Here is a 21624-nt window from a genome sequence, read left to right on the forward strand (position 1 = left end):
ATTATCAGTGGGTATCGATGAATTTAAAATTCCCCATTCTGAGTGGCTGTCTGACGTGGATCCAGTGGAGGTGTTATCGGTATCCAGAACTGATTTCTTGAGCTGGACAAAAGGTGAAATAGGACCCCCTCAAATTCCAGCCAGATGGCCCAAGCCAGAACTGTATTAAGTGGTACACAGGGGTCACCTTGCAAATAAATGGTGCACAGGTGTAATTTTTGTAAATAAACGGATTACAAGTAAGCTTTGGTGAAGAGGTGGTACACGGGTGTATTTTGAAAAGAAGAGGTGTAAAAGTGTAAATGGTGTTTGAGTAAAACTTTACAAATTAACAGTGTATGCATGTAAATTTGAATATAGCTTACAGTGATTCTAGTAACAACATAACTTTGAAGGGTTCAATTCGTTTTAATGTGAACAATAAGGATTGCTTCATTGGTTTTCCACACTTGAGGGAATAAGTTGTTGTTAGTGAGATTTTTAAGTGGCGAGTTCACTAGGAGAGATAAAATCGAGGCCAAGACGAGGATTATATTTGTCACTGATGTTGTCAAATCGTAACAAGCTTTTTATCAATAAATGAACTGTAAATAGGTAGTTCTTGGAAATTTTCGCGTGTCAATTTATTTGAGTCGACGATACGCTGACACTGTGTCATTCTTTTAAATTAGTTGATATATCATTTCATTGAGCTAAAAACAACCTTAAGCGGCCTTCGAAGTTGCAAATGTCCCCTTGCCATAAATATTTGTGTATCTTGTTACCTTAGTAAATCAGTAAATGCTGAATATGCAAATCCCAGCGTAATGGGCATTCATTAGCATGCGTGCATAATCATGAATTTATGAAAGAAAGGTCTATATGCATGCATCCGGCATGCATTATAGATTCTTATTCCCAGCTGTTACAAGCATAAGGTTCTTACTGGCTGCGGTCTTAGACACCTACATGTATCCAGCAATGAGCAGTGATATGCTGTCATGGGACAAGATCAGATCACCTCGACAAAGCCTGACTGATACCTGTTTTAGGAATCTTGCGAGACTGGACCCACATATCCACAGTCGCAACAATGCTCAAGAACCTCTTTCTGATTTCGATGCTTCTCTGCACTGTGGAGAGTAATTGGGACGGTGATAACAGTGACCCATCAGCGACATATTTGGTAAGTATTCTCAAGCTTTTGTTTTCCCGACACAGGTCAGCCCAAAATCATACTTTTTCTGTTGCCTGCGCGTAATGCGCTCCGGACCACACGCTAATGAGGTAAAGTCAAGCAAAAGTTCAAGACGACCTGGCATGTGACAGTTGAGGGGGGAGTTGCGGGGGTCGGCCTAATTTCTTTTAGGGTTAAAGGAATTAAAATTTATCAAGAATAACGGATCAAACAACATTTATAACCCTTTTTGGATTTGGATATAAAGACAAACATGATTTTAAACAGCAGGAAATCCTAGGTATTGATGAACTGCTGCTGGCTATTATTACAAGGGACAAAGTAGATTTATATATTAAAATATCCAACACAGCAGTTTTCAAAACACTAAAACCCAATACTCAGTTTACTAAATGTACTAAATACTTTTTAAAAAAATAAAGTTGAATTTAAGCAATTGAACAAAATTTAGTCAAATATCCTAACAGTATCCTTGGGTGACCCTTCGTAAACTTGTGCCTCCCAATCAATGGGTAATGAAAAAGAGAGCTGTTGGAGGGAAGGAAAGAACCGGAACGGAATACTCGGAACAAAAATTCGGAAACATGGGAGGTCTCTCCATTTCTGCAGAGAAGAATGTCTCCACTGCAGAAGAATTTACAAGGAAACTCGAAAATTAAAAGATGACGATAAAAGCAAAGCAAATTTAAAAGGTGTGGATTGGGTATAGCTTTATCCTTGATATGTGCACGGTAGCACGGCCAGTTGGGAGAGTATGATAATTGCAATGAGTACATTACATTTAGTATACTAGTATTACTGCGCAAATTGGAGTGCGTGAACAAACAATAAGTCAACTTATGTTGTAATTGTGTGCTTTCGTGACCTTGACAACACAGTTATTAGTTTATAATTCCTGGCTTGCAGCAGGCGCTTAATTAAAAAAAAAATGTTAAAACGTTGCGTATGCATTCCCAACAGGGATTTTACGCCATCAACATGACGTGCAACGACGCTGCAACTATTTGCCAGCACTGTTTGCATGTCCACCTGGATGGGAGACTGTTTACATGTATGTATATACGTTATCATGTCTAAAATACTGCCCGGTTTGTGGTATTCACATCGTCTCATGTACCTACAAATTTCGCTGAGTGGATTTTATCACATCACGCTTCTCTCACTATCGACTTGAAGGGCAGCTAGCCAAATAGTTCGTTGAATTGCTCGTTTAACAGAAAGGTTTGTAAGATTGGCAAACCGGAAAATGGGCATTCCATTCTGCCTTTACTACACGACTTATAGCTTTTTAGTGAGTCCTCGCACAGACGTTGTATTCCTTAAAGCACAGATTTAGAATAGAATGTTTGTGTTTGTTCACTTAAGAATACTACAAAATCGGGCAAAATCGAATGTGAATGTCCCTTGTCAGAACATTATCGAACGAGTAACAATGTTTCTTTAATAGAGCGCTGACTTTTATGTACAAAGTGATGCCTGCTAGGCGAATAATCAATATTTGTGCACAAATCTTTATGGAAACATGTGAAACAGTATGAGACGAAAAGAATTCTTTTGAGACGGTGTCAAATTCTTTTTTATGCCTGTATTCTTTTTTACAAAGTTTTCGTGTTTCATTATTTTACCTCGCGCGGACGCCATCGAACTTTTGCATTCTGTTCAAGTTGTTACGTAATAGTTTCCGTGCCGCGCCGCTCCTTTTAGAAAACCCTTTAGTTTCGTTTATTTCTCAAATTCACAATAAAATGTCTTTTGTATGCAATGGTTATGGTAATTTACTGTTTCTTTTCACGGTTATCGTTTGTTGGTTCCTTTTTGTGGTTGAAATAGAAGGTATCTAATGTTCGGGTGTAAATGCTTTTCGGGGTTGGTATAAATTGATTGTGTGGAGTGCTAGTGTAGAGTGAGGGAGAACCTTTTGAGCGTTGAGAGTCTCGTGTGTCAGTGTGACAAGTCTTTGGGTCGCCGTCACCCTAGCCACCAGGCGAGTGGAAGCAGCCACCGCAGGCAAGAGGCCGGCCAAATGCAAGTTGTCGAGGCCGTGAGCCACCGCATTAGGGGTTAATTCGGGGTACAGTTGTACCGAACCCCTTTGTTCAAGTTACGACGCTCTCCTAATCTGACCAGTCATCACGAGCAGTTGGAAGATTGTCCGACTTCACGATTTCCCCGAACTACCGTAAGTTTCATTTGGTCATGTTTAAAGCAAAACTCATTGACTCTTGCAATTATTTTGAAGCCTTATGTAATTGTGTTACTTTACTTGAATTATGAAGGAAATGGAAATGTTTGTGCTATTTATTGCCAGGTAACCTTCTATGGTATATGCCCAATGGAACAGAGATTTGTAGTTTTCCGGGTTACTTTTAAATTTAATAGATAACCATTTTACCCCGGAGTGGTAACGCAACACCTCACCCCGTGAGATAGACCGTACCAGAAGTGTCGGCAGGGACACGGCAACATCGAGCGGTGACGATCCGCTGCTGCCATGGGCCTAGTACAAGATCATCGTCACCCTCTCCATGGGAAGTTTGTACGCTTTGCCCATTGGACTCAAAGTATGCTTTTAAGTTTTACTTTGCTTATTTTGTGGCCCATTTTGCTTTCCTTATTTGAATTTGAGGCCTGAACATAAACTAAAGTGCTTGCTTAATCAACTGGTTTCTTTGGCATTCTGTTGAACTCGTGCAAAGCTGTTTTTTTTTATATAATTTGTTTGCACTTGAAGAAGTTCATTTTATGCCATAAATTTGTCTTTTATTGATTATTTGTTTACTTTCGCTAAGTTTGATGTTTAGTTTGGGAACAACCAAACGCTGCATTGTGTTTAACGTGCTTTGTGTATGGATACTTGAACTGATTTAAGTTTTGCTAATTATGCAAGACCTATGGATTTAATTTGATTCCTTTGTAAATACTTGTAAATACTTAATTTCATTTCTTTAATAAATTTATATTTGCGGTCTTGAGTTCAAAGAGGTTTGCTAATTATGCTAATTATGACCAACTCAGACCAATTCGTCAGTAGTGGGGGGGGACTGTTTGGTACACTTTTTATAGTACACTTTTTATAGTACACTTTTTATAGTACACTTTTTATAGTACACTTTTTATAGTACACTTTTTATAGTACACGTTTTATAGTACAGTTTTTATAGTACACTGTGTAGAGTACAATAATGATAGTACACTTTTTTAGGGTACACGTTGACCCAAAATCTTAAAATGTTCCCCAATAGACCCATGGCCCGGTCAGGAAGTCCGGACGTAAACAAAGGGATTATAATCCTTACACAACAGTCCGTGGGTCGACTGCTCCGAAAGCAATTATCGGACTGGGAGTACTAATCCTAACAAACCGTGGGTGTTTGGTTTCGGACAATAGGCGGCTCGTGCCGCCGGTTAATGAGAGAGATAATCTCTAGATAATAGACTGTACGTAGTGGCTGAGCTGTGTCGGCGGACTATTGTGTTAATGATTACATTGTGTATGTTGGAAGTGAGCGTTGGTCTGACTTAACCTTTGGACACTAAGGAAGAGAGGGCGCCCACATGCTAGCGGTCTTTGGGTTTGGCTTACTGTGGCTACCGAGATTCGATCGATACGGGAAGAAGACTCTAGTGTCCCTAGCTGAATTTTTAATCCTTTAAACTAGAGTGTTTTACGTCTCGTTACCCTGTACATGTATACGTTTGACAAATTCAGTCACAGCGGAGCATTACTGTTGTTCGTTATTGCGGAACCTAAATGTAAAATACAGCATTATATAAAATTAAGAGTTCTGGGGGTGGCATGACGTCAGTTGGGATTTTTAATACGTAGCAAAGGGGTAAATTTATTCGTCGTGCTGTGGAATATTGTGCAGAAGTTCCGGCCAATATCCGACCTGAAAATTATCATTCGATAGTCATACCGATAAGTATAACACAAAACAAATTCAATGGACTTCACATATTGGTTTCTGGTAGGTTGGTACTGGTACCGTTTTATTTCCCGTTGTTCATCATTGATTTTTTTACAATAATTATCTTAGTAATTTTAAGAATTACTACAAAGGTGATTACCGGAAGTTTGTTAACTTTGAAATCAGGGTTATTACATGTATTCATTATTTTTGGAACAATTTGTCTCTACAGACTGTTATCTTTTAGGCATGCTCCTCTTCGTCATGAAACAGTCCGGCAAATTTTTCAGCATGTTTAGGCAAAACTCTATTCAAGGCTTTGTTGTTGTCCATGCCTTTATCAAGTTTTCCATCGAGATCATCCACAATGTCCTTGTGAGTTTCATTTTCCCTCAAATATAGGTAACTTGACAGGAACTCCTTATAGTTGTCGAAAAAGTCTTGTTTGACGGCACAGAGGGTCTTTCTGTTTGCCTTCTGCCTGGCTTGATCTTCATCCATGCCTTCGTTGACGTACTTGTCATATTTTTCATCCCTCATTTCCCTATGTGTTTCTCTAGCTTCAGCCATCCAATCTTGGTAGGCGGCATTGTCTTCCAAATCTGAACTGTCTTCATCCGAGGTTTCGTCATCGATCTCCTCAACAGAATCCGAGTTTTCGTCAGCTTCATTCATGTCTGATTCCTCCTCACCATGGATATTTTCCATGTGCCTCTCTAGATTAAACTTCCGTCCGAAGCATTTGTCACACTGGTGACAAGCATATGGCTTGGCTGTATAAATACCATTCATGTTGACTCTGCGAAGGATGACCTTTAAATGACACGAAACAAGTGAAAGCGTTCCATATATCCTAAATATACACGTATTTACTACTTCTGATTTGCATATTTCATTGTTTATTTTTTTATTGTTTTATTGTTCAAATTGGTCTTTTTATCGCTCAAACTACTCTATGCATTGCTCGTTTACTCGTTTTATTACTCTTTTACTCTTTTCATTGTTCAAATTGGTCTCTTTATTGCAGAGGATAGACGAACTTCATTCAAATATGAAGTTTTTCATTTTCATTGCTCAAATCTCATTGGTAATCTCATTGGACTGTGTAGGCTTGCCGTTTTCTTCCCTCTGCAATAAAAAGAACAATTTGAACAATGAAAAGAGTAAAAGAGTAATAAAACGAGTAAACGAGCAATGCATAGAGTAGTTTGAGCGATAAAAAGACCAATTTGAACAATAAAACAATAAAAAAATAAACAATGAAATATGCAAATCAGAAGTAGTAAATACGTGTATATTTAGGATATATGGAACGCTTTCACTTGTTTCGTGTCATTTAAAGGTCATCCTTCGCAGAGTCAACATGAATGGTATTTATACAGCCAAGCCATATGCTTGTCACCAGTGTGACAAATGCTTCGGACGGAAGTTTAATCTAGAGAGGCACATGGAAAATATCCATGGTGAGGAGGAATCAGACATGAATGAAGCTGACGAAAACTCGGATTCTGTTGAGGAGATCGATGACGAAACCTCGGATGAAGACAGTTCAGATTTGGAAGACAATGCCGCCTACCAAGATTGGATGGCTGAAGCTAGAGAAACACATAGGGAAATGAGGGATGAAAAATATGACAAGTACGTCAACGAAGGCATGGATGAAGATCAAGCCAGGCAGAAGGCAAACAGAAAGACCCTCTGTGCCGTCAAACAAGACTTTTTCGACAACTATAAGGAGTTCCTGTCAAGTTACCTATATTTGAGGGAAAATGAAACTCACAAGGACATTGTGGATGATCTCGATGGAAAACTTGATAAAGGCATGGACAACAACAAAGCCTTGAATAGAGTTTTGCCTAAACATGCTGAAAAATTTGCCGGACTGTTTCATGACGAAGAGGAGCATGCCTAAAAGATAACAGTCTGTAGAGACAAATTGTTCCAAAAATAATGAATACATGTAATAACCCTGATTTCAAAGTTAACAAACTTCCGGTAATCACCCTTGTAGTAATTCTTAAAATTACTAAGATAATTATTGTAAAAAAATCAATGATGAACAACGGGAAATAAAACGGTACCAGTACCAACCTACCAGAAACCAATATGTGAAGTCCATTGAATTTGTTTTGTGTTATACTTATCGGTATGACTATCGAATGATAATTTTCAGGTCGGATATTGGCCGGAACTTCTGCACAATATTCCACAGCACGACGAATAAATTTACCCCTTTGCTACGTATTAAAAATCCCAACTGACGTCATGCCACCCCCAGAACTCTTAATTTTATATAATGCTGTATTTTACATTTAGGTTCCGCAATAACGAACAACAGTAATGCTCCGCTGTGACTGAATTTGTCAAACGTATACATGTACAGGGTAACGAGACGTAAAACACTCTAGTTTAAAGGATTAAAAATTCAGCTAGGGACACTAGAGTCTTCTTCCCGTATCGATCGAATCTCGGTAGCCACAGTAAGCCAAACCCAAAGACCGCTAGCATGTGGGCGCCCTCTCTTCCTTAGTGTCCAAAGGTTAAGTCAGACCAACGCTCACTTCCAACATACACAATGTAATCATTAACACAATAGTCCGCCGACACAGCTCAGCCACTACGTACAGTCTATTATCTAGAGATTATCTCTCTCATTAACCGGCGGCACGAGCCGCCTATTGTCCGAAACCAAACACCCACGGTTTGTTAGGATTAGTACTCCCAGTCCGATAATTGCTTTCGGAGCAGTCGACCCACGGACTGTTGTGTAAGGATTATAATCCCTTTGTTTACGTCCGGACTTCCTGACCGGGCCATGGGTCTATTGGGGAACATTTTAAGATTTTGGGTCAACGTGTACCCTAAAAAAGTGTACTATCATTATTGTACTCTACACAGTGTACTATAAAAACTGTACTATAAAACGTGTACTATAAAAAAGTGTACTATAAAAAGTGTACTATAAAAAGTGTACTATAAAAAGTGTACTATAAAAAGTGTACTATAAAAAGTGTACCAAACAGTCCCCCCCCACTACTTTCGTCCAACACATCCAGAACCTCAACCTACAGCCCAGCGATATCATGGTCAGTTTTGATGTCGTTTCCCTCTTCACCAACGTCCCCACAGGCGAGGCCTGCCTCAGTGCCAAAGAACGTCTACAAAATGATCTCACTCTCTGTGAGCGCACAGCCCTCTCCCCCGACCAAATCCATGACCTGTTGCTAACCTGCGTCTCGTCGACTAGCTTCAGATCGGGTCTCCTATCCCCAAAGCCAACCCCCCAACTATAAGGCCATAGTCAACCTCCCACACTTAGGTAGTACTTCAAGTGAACCCCGGTTCTTTTCAGAACCACACACACTCAAAGAGAGAATTTGATTACATGGTGTCACCGCAAACTTCACATAGTGAGTTCAAAGAGGTTGTTCCCTACTTGCTTTATTGAGGTCAAGACAGAACTAATTCGGGTCTTTGGGGTAATTCTTGGGAATTACTTGACAGACGGGAGATATGTTTGGTGACATTAGGCTAGAGTGTGTTCAGGGATTGGACATGTAAGGGGTATCCGTCTGTCTCATTTCTTGCTGGGTATAACAACGTCGAAATTGGGTACGGCATTTGTACAGCTATTTGCATGTCTGCGCCTGTATTCTAAAACAATGCGTCATCAAAAGCAATTTTTCATTTTTCTTTGTGCAAACAACGCAAACGAACTGCGTATGCACTGCAGATAAATTTTGCTGCGATACTTATAATCGGATCTTATCGGTACCAGATGCTCGATGCATTTGGAGTGGGCCTACATATTTCGATTTTTTCATATATCTGATTTCGATAGTTCTTCGAGCAGCATATGGATTTGCAACGTTTGTGCCCTGGACGGCGTCAAATTTTCTCCGCGCAGAGAACAAGAAGTTAGCGCTATAGTAATAGGCATACGCTGTGCCATGATCCCTGAACTGAACAAAGTTTACAAATTTATCATTCCCAAATTATTTGTGAAATAGTTTCCGCTTTGGTGATGTCTTTTTAAAGCTACGCTAAATGGTTTGTTCTCATCCAGCTTGTGAAAGGCTGGTAAACAAATTTCAAATGTAAATAAAAATATCTTTAATCTTTACAGTTTTGGGCGCGTTTTCCGGTTATGGTGTTATAAATCCGCTCGTAGTACTTGGTGTACCACTTTCAACATGAAAATTATTTTATTGATTGCATAAATAATGCTCCGCAAAGGGAAACTTTTTGAAAAACATCTTGACAGCAAACACACGTTTTCCACCTGATCAGTGTATTAATTTGCGCCATTTTTAAACCTTTACTGAGGCGTGAAACAAACAATAGTGGACATGGTCATTAATAGCCGGCGATTTTTTTTTAACTATTGGCAATTCGGGATGAAACCTTGTTCACAGCATCAAAGTGGCCAAAGAAGTTCTGTGATTATTTGAAAATCAAGGATTAAAATAAACACTGTGTTACGTGCGACTAATTCAAAAGAACCAAAATGAGGTAGGGCACGACAGAGACGAACATGACAGCATAGAAAAGGAAACCAGCAACCATATTTACAGAAATTTATTCAGTTTACATACCAAAAATAATTAAGCAATTTAAATCTAGGTTTCTATTTGTTTATACAATTAAATAATTACTTATAGGTTGTTGTCGAGGACTTGATTGGGTGCATGCCGTCAAGTTGACTATTGGTATTCTGTGCCGGAGGGACGACTCATGCACAGCTGGCTGAAGCACATGGTGCACCGGGTTGGTCTGATCCAGGTCATCTGGGGTGAGCCTCGGAACCGGTCTGGTCCCAGGCCATCTAGGTAGAGCCTCAGAACCAGTCTGGTCCTAGTCCATCTAGGACGAGCTGCAAAACCGGTTGGTTTGGGCCATCAACTTGAAGGAGAGAGAGAACAGCGGAGACTCGCTGTCTCTACATGCAATGCATGTGGCAAGCCGTCAACTTGACGGAGAAGAGAACAGCGGAGACTCACTTTCTCTACATGCAATGCATGTGGCAAGCCGTCAACTTGAAGGAGAAGAGTACAGCGGAGACTCACTGTCTCTACATGCAATGCATGTGGCAAGCCGTCAACTTGAAGGAGAAGAGTACAGCGGAGACTCACTGTCCCTACATGCAATGCATGTGGCAAGCCATCACCTTGAAGTAGAAGAGAACAGCGGAGACTCACTGTCTCTACATGCAATGCATGTGGCAAGCCATCACCTTGAAGGAGAAGAGTACAGCGGAGACTCGCTGTCTCTACATGCAATGCATGTGGCAAGCCGTCAACTTGAAGGAGAGAGAGAACAGCGGAGACTCGCTGTCTCTACATGCAATGCATGTGGCAAGCCGTCAACTTGAAGGAGAAGAGAACAGCGGAGACTCACTGTCTCTACATGCAATGCATGTGGCAAGCCGTCAACTTGAAGGAGAAGAGAACAGCGGAGACTCGCTGTCTCTACATGCAATGCATGTGGCAAGCCGTCAACTTGGAGAAGAGTACAGCGGAGACTCACTGTCCCTACATGCAATGCATGTGGCAAGCCATCACCTTGAAGGAGAAGAGAACAGCGGAGACTCACTGTCTCTACATGCAATGCATGTGGCACGCTGTCACCTTGAAGGAGAAGAGTACAGCGGAGACTCGCTGTCTCTACATGCAATGCATGTGGCAAGCCGTCAACTTGAAGGAGAGAGAGAACAGCGGAGACTCACTGTCTCTACATGCAATGCATGTGACAAGCCATCACCTTGAAGGAGAAGAGAACAGCGGAGACTCACTGTCTCTACATGCAATGCATGTGGCAAGCCGTCAACTTGAAGGAGAAGAGTACAGCGAAGACTCGCTGTCTCTACATGCAATGCATGTGGCAAGCCGTCAACGTGAAGGAGAAGAGCACAGCGGTGGCACACTGTATTTGCAGGCAGTGTATAGCTGTGGGCAAATTGGACATTGGCTGGAGTGATGAAGGTTGGCGACACCCATCAGTTGAAAAAAAGAACAGAGCCCCTGGCTGAACGGGTGGCTGTGGTGTGATGAGTGTACCCAAGCATGGTACAACCCACTTCTTAAATACATGTGCGCTCAGCAAATAATACAAGAGCCATTACATAACCAGTCAGCCCTCTGGGCAACATCTTAACAAAAGAATACTGGGTACAAAGCACAATACATGGGGTTTGCTGCAGAACAGGTTAGACTTGAAATACCACAAATGTCTAAAGAAAGAATTAAACTAAAAACAGCAGGCGAATTATAAAGGAAGAAATGTCCCATCTGTAACAACTGACTCAGAGCAAGGAAAATCATAGATTGAAAACTGCAATATTTAATTCAGTCTTATTGTGCCATTATTTTTTACCCATTCTGGCCAACAACTTGAAGATATGAAAACAAAAGGGGCGCTCTTAGGCCAAAAATGGGCGCTACTTTAAATTGAGCCGAAGGGGTTGCGAAATCTCTTAGAAAAATTGTGTGAATTTGTTCAACAGTTACGACCATATATACGGCAGATCCTTACATGTTTCAATATTACTTCGAGAACGGAATAAAGGACTGGAACTTCTCTCTCGCTCAAGGTAAGATGGTTCATGCTTCATGTTTCTTTTATTCGTCACTCCTCGGTGTTTTTGCATCTGCACTTTGTTGTTTGTCACTACACACGTTTGTATCCGTGTAGCATACTTTATTGTGGTCTTTGTATACTGAAAAAGTGTGAAGTATAGTTCCTCCTTTTTGAGTTAATTCCAAATATCTATTTTGTGAAATATTTGTGACATACCGTTGAAGTATCCCAAGAGATCCTTGTGGGTATACCTTAAGTGAAAAGCGCAATATAAACACACACCCATACCTTACATACCTAGTGTGGAAAAACAGAATCTCACGCCTTCGTAGATCTTCATGGCCTACTCAAGGCACACCTCCCGCAATGAAGTATGCCATCTTTGCAGCTGTGGTATGCATCATTTGTCATTAGCAAGTCACTAAGAGATGTCACGGCAACCATGTCCCCAAGCGACGAGTGCACATTCCTGGCTCGCAAGGCATAGTGGGAGCGAACACAGAACTTCAAGATCGTACCCGTGGAAACGAGGTTGCTGTGACAGCAGGGCGCTCGGAAGGGCTGATGGCTTTGCACTGTGATTGGTTCCTTTGTGCACGACCTCCAGCCGCGAAGTTATAACTTCCTTTTGGCGAAGCGTTCATGAAGTTTTTGATTAACCAATGGCAATGCTTTGACACAGACGAAAGTGTTGGCTTATATGATAAAAACATCAATATCAACAACAACTTTTTTCCCTTAATGCCATATCTTTGATATAATAAATTTACAAACGATAAATATTATTAGGAATATACGTGTAGAAAGTAAATCAAAAGAACAGTAAATCAAGAACAAATGGGTAATTATGGTTGCATGCCTCTGGACCCTCGGGCTTACAAGGAAATGCCGTACATAAAACAAGACAAACAAAATAAAACAATACATAAAAATTACAAAGACAGACAAAGCAAATGTTCATTACATGTGGAAAAACGTAATCATAGACAACAAAAAAATTTATTCTAATGCAACTAAAATTAAACAAGAGAATCGACCAACAAAAAGAAATTCAAACAATAAAATTTATTTCACACAATTGCATGCCAATGTAGATGGATGGTCTTGGTACAATCACCGTATCTTCTCACTAAGTATCACTGATCACGTTTCTTTTGGCGATATATTTCAAATCATTGGTTATCTTGATCAATTTTGAATGAAATAATAAAGTGTAGTGACAATATTTTCAGCAATGAGAAAAAAAGAAAAAAATATAGAATTGATAACTGCCTATTGAGCAAGCTCACGTGCTGAGCAAAAATTTACCCACGATGCTCTGCGCATCGTTAGCTTTGACCCCGCGTGACGTATTTCCTTCCACCAAAAAATATGTGCAAGGCCATCAGCCCTTCCCAGCGCCCTGTTAGGGCACTGGACGATGAGCGAATGACTGCCTAAAACATTGAACATCCTTGTCCCCGTGTGCTACGTGAGCGTTCCTTCTCTAGCATTGGCCATGAAGATACAAGGTTGATTGTATCCCCGACCAAAAGAGACCGACTATTTTAGATCTTTATTCGAGTTAAGGGCGGGGGAAGTGAATCCTAAACGATTTTACAAATTGACAGCTCTGCGTTGTACGTTAAATCCACTGCACTCGGGTGAGTGTCACTTCGTGGTGCCGAAGAAGATATAAAATGATACCCCGTGGTTCTTCTCTCTCATGCGCAGAGGACCCAGATCAAATGTACCGATGGTGCGAGTGTGCAGACGGCATGCACGGCTTCGATGTAGCTAGGAGAGTGGCGGTATGTGTCGAGAACACCTTCAGCGACATCTCAGTGCCCGACAATTGCCCCAAACCTGTGGCTTTGGTCAGCTATGACTATCATCCATCAGATGGACAAGTGAGAGGTCAGCAAATGTTGTTTTGCCAGTCCTAGTTTGGTCGAGCAAAGCATCGCCGTGGTGTGGATTCATGAGGATTCTGTGATGGCCACATATGGAACGCATACAAACTGATCGAAAAGGGAAAATAGGTTCAAATTGTTGACTGAAACAAGTTGAGTCTTCTTTACTCCAATTTCTGTTTTTCAACAAACATTTGTCATGTCAAGTTTACCCTTTCCCCTTTATCAACATTAAAGAGTTGTAGTCTGCTGTGGGACACTTATCTGACACAGGAAAAGTGTCTCGCTCGTAAAAAAAAACAAAGGACCAAATTTCAATCGATGTATCAGGTATTGTACATCATTAAAGCAAGATATTATTTGCACACCGAATTTGAGGACCGGTATGTTTTAAGGACTAAATCTTGTCCTTTCCTTTGTCAGTGTACAAGAATGGAGCAACGCCCAAGCTCACATAAATCATCCATGTCCAGATTGTATTGCACAAACAAATTGCTGTATATTTACAAATGAAATAACTGCTACTTTCCTAAATCCACAAATCTGTAACGTGTACTGAGCATCGCTTTAATTTAGTGATACTTTCTACCTAGGTGACATTTGTTAGTCTCATTTACGCACCATTATACAATGTCTAAGCAGGCCAATGAGGTTGGTGGTGATGGTTGTGGTGTAAGAGTTGGTAATGTCGGTGTTGGTGGCTCATTACAATGGCAAACATTATGATATTGCTTTAAACAAAAACCTGCCTAATTCTCCACACAAATCCATCAAATTTATCACAAGTTTCCACAATGAATAAATCTGTAAACTTACCTTTTGCTTTTGCATCCAATTCTACGGTAAATGGGACCTGGGGACATTTTTTTCAGTTTGCATTCATTTGGGAAACAATTTGCTACTTGGGAATTATTTACCGATCACTGGAATCATAAAAACTCTTTATCTTTGACCAACAACAGTTTACCTGTCAACAGAGGGCACCCTAACGAATGACCGGCCGGAACTTCCCTGTATCTGAAATAACTCTCTATCATAAAGTACTAACAGCACAAAAAATGTGGAAGACATTAGAGCATTAAGCAAAGATTACAAAACAACAAATTAACATTTTGCCGCTAAATATAGAATGCACTCACATATATCAATTCGCTTCAGAATCTGACTCAAACAATGAATAATCTGCAATTATTTCACCCATTCGACTCGAAGAAAGGAGCTGTTGGATGGATGAGGGCGCTGCATGACAACTCACATCAGAGCTACAAGTAAAGGAAGTAGTGCCAATTCCAGACTTTGGAAACAAAATGGCTAATGAAACAATAATACAATAATAACAGGCCAGCAAAAATGAGAGACAAAATGCACAACAGGCCTAAGCGTACTCAGTACATGTATTTATGTACAGCTTGGTCGGCGTGCAGCTGGGTTGTTTTTATGTGACTCCATGATTATCTGTCGCTTTTTTGGCAGGTGAAAATAGCCTCATCAGGAGACCAACAAGTGGATGATGTAGACATATATGATGTGTGCAAACTATTTAGGACCGTAAAAGGAAGACACTCAAAACAAAGTCTGGGTTTTATGAAACTTTATGAAAATCTTTCTAGTTTTTCGCCGAGGAAACCTTAATGTTTGGGGGATACGCGCTTTAACTTATTATGTCTTCAATGCAATTTCTTGTGCATATGAACGTAGCCTTCATTAATTTATCAGTCGGAATTTATTCAAAGATTTGGTACCACAATTTTCAGAACCCCAAGAAAACAATTTCGTTGTGGATTTAATAGAATAGTAGACGATCAATACTAACAAAGTAGAATAAAACCGACAAATAAATACCACCAACAAAATCTGAAATGTATCGCCATGTGGTTTTGCTACCACGTTGAGAGTGTTCGCAATACATGCTATTCACCCTTCTTGCTACCTGGACAATCGATGTCAAAAGAACTCCCAGTTCATCCAGTGTTTGTTTCGCGTCTTTTCCCTCTATCTGGCGTCGGCGCACCGTCTCTTATACATGTAAATCAATACATATTTTGGGGGTAATAAATGATGCGCTTGACAAGCTTAAACGCGGCCGGCAATAATAAACGCTCAGCTAAACAGGGGCAAAAATGTCGCTGTATTCGAGTTTATAATCAGCTTTCCGTGAAAATCTGAACCCAAGGACGTATTTAATCATTTCTCTGGCCTTTCGGATTAAAAATAATGCAATTACAAATATAACGCAATTCGAAATTCGATACTCTAATGTCTAATTTTATTTTAAATTCAAAGCGGCGACGCAGTGGTTAATCTAAAGGGATCAAGGGGATACGCAATTGCGCACGTTTTCGCAAGTAGAAGAGCATATTAACGAGCAGAAAGGTTTTTAAAAAAGTGAGAGAGAAAAAGTTCCTAAACGGATTTGTCGTTCAATAGCAAAAAACCGATTGTATATATGTGTCACTTTAATGTTGTGTTGAGAGTTGGCGCACAAGCTAGGCCAGTTAACATCAAATGCATAATTTATATGATATGATATCCAATTAAATTTTATCTTTCTACATTTTTTTTATTTTTGTTTTTTATTTTTGTATCAAAGGTGTGATGAATCGGAACTTGAAACGACTTATATCAAACTTCATACGCTAATTTAGTACAAATGCAACAGCATCATAGCTCATAATTGTGTGAGCTATGATTTGATATGAACATTAAAAGTGATGCGATTTAGCTCTTCCTACTCGAACCAAATCAGAAATTTCGGCCTGGCTTGGTCTGAGTCAACATTTAACATGAATTGATAAAATTTGGACCAAGGAGGGACTCTGTTTTCAGGTTTTCCTTTACCCTTAACAAAGGGCTGGACAAATTGGTGCAACACACATAGGTCTACAGAGCGCCACCAAGAGGTTAGATGGAAAGACCATGATCGCAGAGCAGTGTGGGAAACGGTTGATGTCCCTGCATAAAACGCAGATTGGATTTTCCTTGGAGATGTAATGTTTAATTATTAGGTCCCATTTGGATTTGAAGTGCTCAAGAGCAATGAATGGATGATTAACAACAGGAATTCCGCGTGAGTAGCATGAACACCGTATTTATGTATAATAGATCGATCGCTGAAGCTGAACAAATGGTTTGCCCATTGCATAGTGAATCGCTGCTATTAGTAGTAATAAGAATTACAAGCAGAAAGGACGAACAAAACGGCTTAAGTGAAATATTTGTAAACATTGAAAGCGGATGAAGCACGAGGCATAGTCTGTTAGAAGAACTCAGAACTGTTACAGCAGGGCAAACAGCAAAGATTCATCGTGGGAGTTAGGAAAGCAGGACCAAAGAGGAGAAATATTTGCAACCATCTTGGTTGAATACAATGCAATACCCACTAAGTCCTGTTTCCGAATCCCCCCGCACCATAACCATTCGCACGTGAGGGGTTTTGTCCTCGTGAGAAAGAGCGTCCTCGTCGTGCATGGTCGCCTTTAATTCAATGCAGTCAATATTAGACGACCGCGAGTTTGCAAATGGCAAGGTTACTCATAAGCCACAAGGGGTTTGCTTTCAACTGAGGTGACCTACGCATTTGCTACTGACAGGAATGATGGATTGTGGAGGAATACAAGTCATGTGCCGGTACCAGTTATGGACCTTCTGCAGGCTCTACTCTGTAGCTTCTATACCATTCCACTTACTGATCAGTTTAGGGCCATGCATGGAGTCGTTAAACAGTCTAGATCGTTCTCTTTTCCTTGTCCTGCCTTCAGAAAGCATCGTCAAAAACTAGACATCAAAAATATTTGTTACAGTGAATGCTTTATATAACCTTTTCAGAGGCAAAACCTGGGACCAAACAGTTACAAGGCTGGAGTCAACTTTAAACTTGCTGGCACAAAAACAAGTGGGGTGCATCGTGTACGAAATCTTGAGGAGAATTGTTGTGTGTTGAGTAATAGGGCAGTACTTGGTTCAAATAAGAATTATGGAATTCGCGCATCCACTACATACAGGCCTGGTATTTATACGGGCCAGCACATAAGGGCAGTAATATAGCTCGACTTGGGTTATATTTCGTCACCAACACCACGAAATAACACAAATATGTAGATGTGTGCGCGCTTCAACGCGTTTTTTTTAGGAATATGATATTTTCGTTTTCACGAAAAGGCACAAATGTCTTGCGTCACGTGCTCCGTGATTTGCCGTATTCAGAAATTGACGTTCTCCTTAATTTACACAGTTACGAGCTTTAAGAGCATTTTTTTCAGTTTAGTAACCCATTTACAGTAAAGTAAAATCATTTTAGACATTTAAGTTTTTTCTATGCTATATTGTCAAAACACACATTTGTGCTTCTTCATGAAAACGAGATTGTTCGATAATGCGCGAGTGTACAATATGTGCACACACACATTTGTGTCACTTCGTGAAACCAAAACTGCTCTAATCACGCTTTTCACAAACTGGCACAAAAGTGAACATATGTGTCAGTTCGTGGTGTTGGTGACGATTTATAAGTGAACGACCTTAACTTAAAGGATGCATCGTTGGTTTGCAGTGTGCGCCAAAGAGTGTTTGCAATAAAATCCACGGCTTTTTAAATTACCAGTCGAATTCATGTCATACACACGTGGTTCTGCCTGGCGTGTTGCAGATCTCGGCGTTGCTAAATAGTCTGGGCTTTGAACTGAAGATTGGGACACGAAGTTAGATATGGCCTGGTAGTGTTTTTTATAAACACTTTGAGCAAGAACGTTAGTGAGTGAGTGAACAGGAGTAAAATTAAAGCATGGAAAACTCGGGTGCTGAGCGCAACGGTGTTAGTGTTTGATAAATTCCCTCCCTTTACAAGGAGAGCTGAGGCCCCCCCTCACTTAATCACGTGGGGACTCGAATCTTGGTGGCGTTTGCGCCAAAAAACCCTCTCCAAATCTTGCTTCGGACAGCGGAGGAGGGAACAACTACGACGCACGATGGATAACCTTTTGCCCAAATGCCAAGTCATGAGCTAATGCACAACAAATTGATAAATTCACAGAATGAAACGTGGTAATTGTCGACACCGGAAAATGTCTAGAGGTTCTTTCGATGGAGTTTAAAAGCTGCAGATGCAAGGAACGCATCCACGACCCTCGTCTATATAAACAACGGCCTTTTTGCTCATTGTGGAATAGACGAAGTTTATGTTCACTCTGCGGTGACGTTTTAATAATGCGACCCAGGTGGGCTTTGCCAATCTTCAAGGTTTTGTCCGCCACAAATCTGCACTTCACACTACCACTGCATGGAATTAACTGATGTGCGTCTACACCTAAAGGTCGCCTAATGCACAGCGCTTTCGCTTGTTTGTATTTCAGGTGCTTCATAGCTGAGTGTGTTATTGGCGATAATGCACTTAGGCCGACAGATCAATTTCGCTTGAAGTGATTTTTGTTTCATTCCGTACAGCGTCCCTCAAGCATTATCCCAGTCAGAGGAAAAACACAATACATAATTTTGTCTCTAGCAGGGAACGTTATACCTATTATACCTATTTTTACCCAGAATGCAAAACTTATTTCATATAAAGTCAGATTTCAAATACTGTGAAAATATGTTACAATCTTTTGCCTTACCAGCTTTAAATTCTTCAGTTTGCCATAAACTCACATATGTAAATTTTAAATGTTTAAAGAAGGAGAAATGTTCATACCTTAGCTGGCTTATTTCTCACAGCGGTCGCATACATAAATCTAAATCTTTAGTGGGGAGATTTTAGATGTTTGGTAGTACCAACCACGCCTGTCGTTTCGGCTGGTGTTGGTGCCATTTTGAACATGATACAATGGGCAAGTTCGAGCAATGATTTGGTCCACAACTGGTCGATTTTAACTGCAACAGAGAATATTATTATAAAATGGAAAATGTAAAAAAATGGTACGTACTCACACTTGCCTCAGACAAAGTACGGAAGGTTCGCGGTAACACCACGGAAGTTAATTTCCATTTTGAGTTGTGCGATTAGGAAAGAAACGTTAGTTTCAAATCGACGTGTTGAACAATGGCTTGAGGTTGTCAATCAGAAGATTTATATTGATGGTGTTACCGTTAACCTTCCTAACGTTGTTCATGCCCACATGGTAAACTTACAAGTTTTATTTGCTCAGGAAGGATCGCTGTGTTTGCTGCCACCAAGCGTCTCAAAGGTATCCCATTCTTGTTTTATATCGATGGCATATTTTCCTGTAAAGGGGGCGTTGCATTTATCTTCACCTTCTTCAATTGTGTTAACAGGAAAATTCCAACCCCCCTTACCAAGGACTGGGTACTGTGTTTAAAAACTAGAGCTTGTTACGTGCTAGGGCATGGTTTATCTTGCAATTAAGTAGGCCCCTACAACCAGGGTACAGAAAGTGTATTACCGCTCCTGGGCGACACTTTGCAAACATGCTTGTAGAAGGTAACGACGCATAAAACGGCGTCTTGTACACTGTAAAACCCAAGAACGTTTGAAGCGATAAACTGAACACATTCAACATATTATATGACCACGTACGGCGTTTAGAGATGAACGTGGTTAAGTGTTTATCATCGGGACATTACACGCCTGTTAATTAATTAGCGGCTTAAAACGTGAATTCTATTTCTTCTTCCTTTTTCTTGTTTGTGACGATGAAATTCCAATCTCATGTTGTAAGTGGCTATATTTAAGCTTATTTTACGTATAATATATGGATGTAGACTGGATTTTCACACCAAAAATAAACGCCGTGTTTAGACAATGTAAATTCAGTTGTCTGAACAGCGTTAAAGACACGACTAGGCGCATGCGCTGTATGAACACGCACGTACATGCGCACTTCTACCTCATTCCGCGTCCCCCGTAGGCCTACGTCTGTTGGCTTTTGTTAGTTGCAATTACATGTATAGAGAAATCGGACTGATCAGAGTTGCATTTATTGGTTTCCTACGCCCGTTGGCGCACATAACGTGCATAGATATTTCAAGATCTCGGATGGGCGGTAATTTTCTGAAAAAAATAAGGTCTGTCATTTCAACTATTTTTATTCCCGTGTTAAGTTGTAACTGTTTGCTTGCCACTCTTTACGTCACTGCGTGTGACTTGAAATAATGTGCAAACTGCACCCTTTATAAACGTGTCAAAGTGTACAAAAAGCGTTACAGCCTGTACACACGTTTAGGGGTTTAAGTAGTAAACACACAAATAGGTTTATAATTAGAACGTGTTTCAAAACCTAGCATATTATGCTAAACATATAGCATAAACGTACGTTGCGTTTATTATATAAACAGAAATAAGGGGTCCAAAAGGGGTCCATTTTTGTGTCCCTGTTACACCTGACCTTTGTTATCTAACATCGAAATATCACCGGAATTGATTTCAAACACATACTACATGTATTTGTTTGGCGGGTAATTTGCATTAATTCACCGCTCTTGGAAATTACACAATGTGTTCTGAACTTACAACGTTCATATGTCATATATGACAGGGACACGAAAACAAATGGACCCCGGATTTCTGGAATTACCCATAAACATGTCGTATGTGTTTGTTTATAAACGTGCCAATATGTTTAAGATTTGTGTTTCAATTGCCTTCAGAAGTTAAACGCTTGGGTTTCACAGTGAAGGGCGCTTCACGCATCTTTTACACCAGTTTCATTCATTGCATATTCCAATCAGCTCATTCATTCTTTGATAGAACATTATGACCAAATTTTTGCTAAGAAGCCTCGTCCCAGCAAAATTTGGACGAGATGTGTTATGATATGTTATCAAGTACGGTGTCTCCTTGTCTCCATATCCCTAGAAAAATATTCAATTTTGAAAAACCCGAGTGTCCTGGTGGAAGCCACGGTAAGACTAAGTCTAATAAAAAAAATCCAATTTCAAGTAGTTATGTGCGTGGGGGGAGGGGGGGCTGAACAATAGCAGAAGGAATGTCCTTGTCCAGTTTTGTCAATACCTAACGACATGGCCTGACATCCTTTTTAAACAACAGAAGATTGGTTCATGTGGCATGAATGTTTACAAAAAGATACTTGAGTAGTGTTCTCTTATCACAACGAACACTAAG

At 40.2% G+C, this 21624-nt stretch overlaps 1 protein-coding gene across 1 annotated transcript; it reads left to right on the plus strand.

Annotated features, from left to right (window-relative positions):
• Positions 1 to 779: 779 nt before the first annotated feature.
• Positions 780 to 15480, plus strand: LOC110977453 (uncharacterized). The gene is made up of 4 exons (XM_022231607.2): positions 780 to 1165; positions 2138 to 2228; positions 11588 to 11674; positions 13375 to 15480. Exons 1-4 carry the CDS (start codon positions 1073 to 1075, stop codon positions 13584 to 13586), a joined length of 483 nt encoding a protein of 160 aa, XP_022087299.2. The 5' UTR covers positions 780 to 1072; the 3' UTR covers positions 13587 to 15480.
• The last annotated feature ends 6144 nt before the right edge of the window (positions 15481 to 21624 follow it).

Source organism: Acanthaster planci, linkage group LG12, assembly GCF_054643075.1.
Source record: "Acanthaster planci isolate LZ-2023a linkage group LG12, COTS_SCS, whole genome shotgun sequence".
Classification (NCBI taxonomy): domain Eukaryota; kingdom Metazoa; phylum Echinodermata; class Asteroidea; order Valvatida; family Acanthasteridae; genus Acanthaster; species Acanthaster planci.

Bases quoted from the DNA above. Each gene is read 5' to 3' on its own strand.
- LOC110977453 (XM_022231607.2), top strand. From the start codon at position 1,073: ATGCTCAAGAACCTCTTTCTGATTTCGATGCTTCTCTGCACTGTGGAG. The intron at 1,166-2,137 runs GTAAGTATTCTC...CATTCCCAACAG, and splicing joins ACCCATCAGCGACATATTTG to GGATTTTACGCCATCAACAT. The intron at 11,675-13,374 runs GTAAGATGGTTC...TCTCATGCGCAG, and splicing joins GAACTTCTCTCTCGCTCAAG to AGGACCCAGATCAAATGTAC.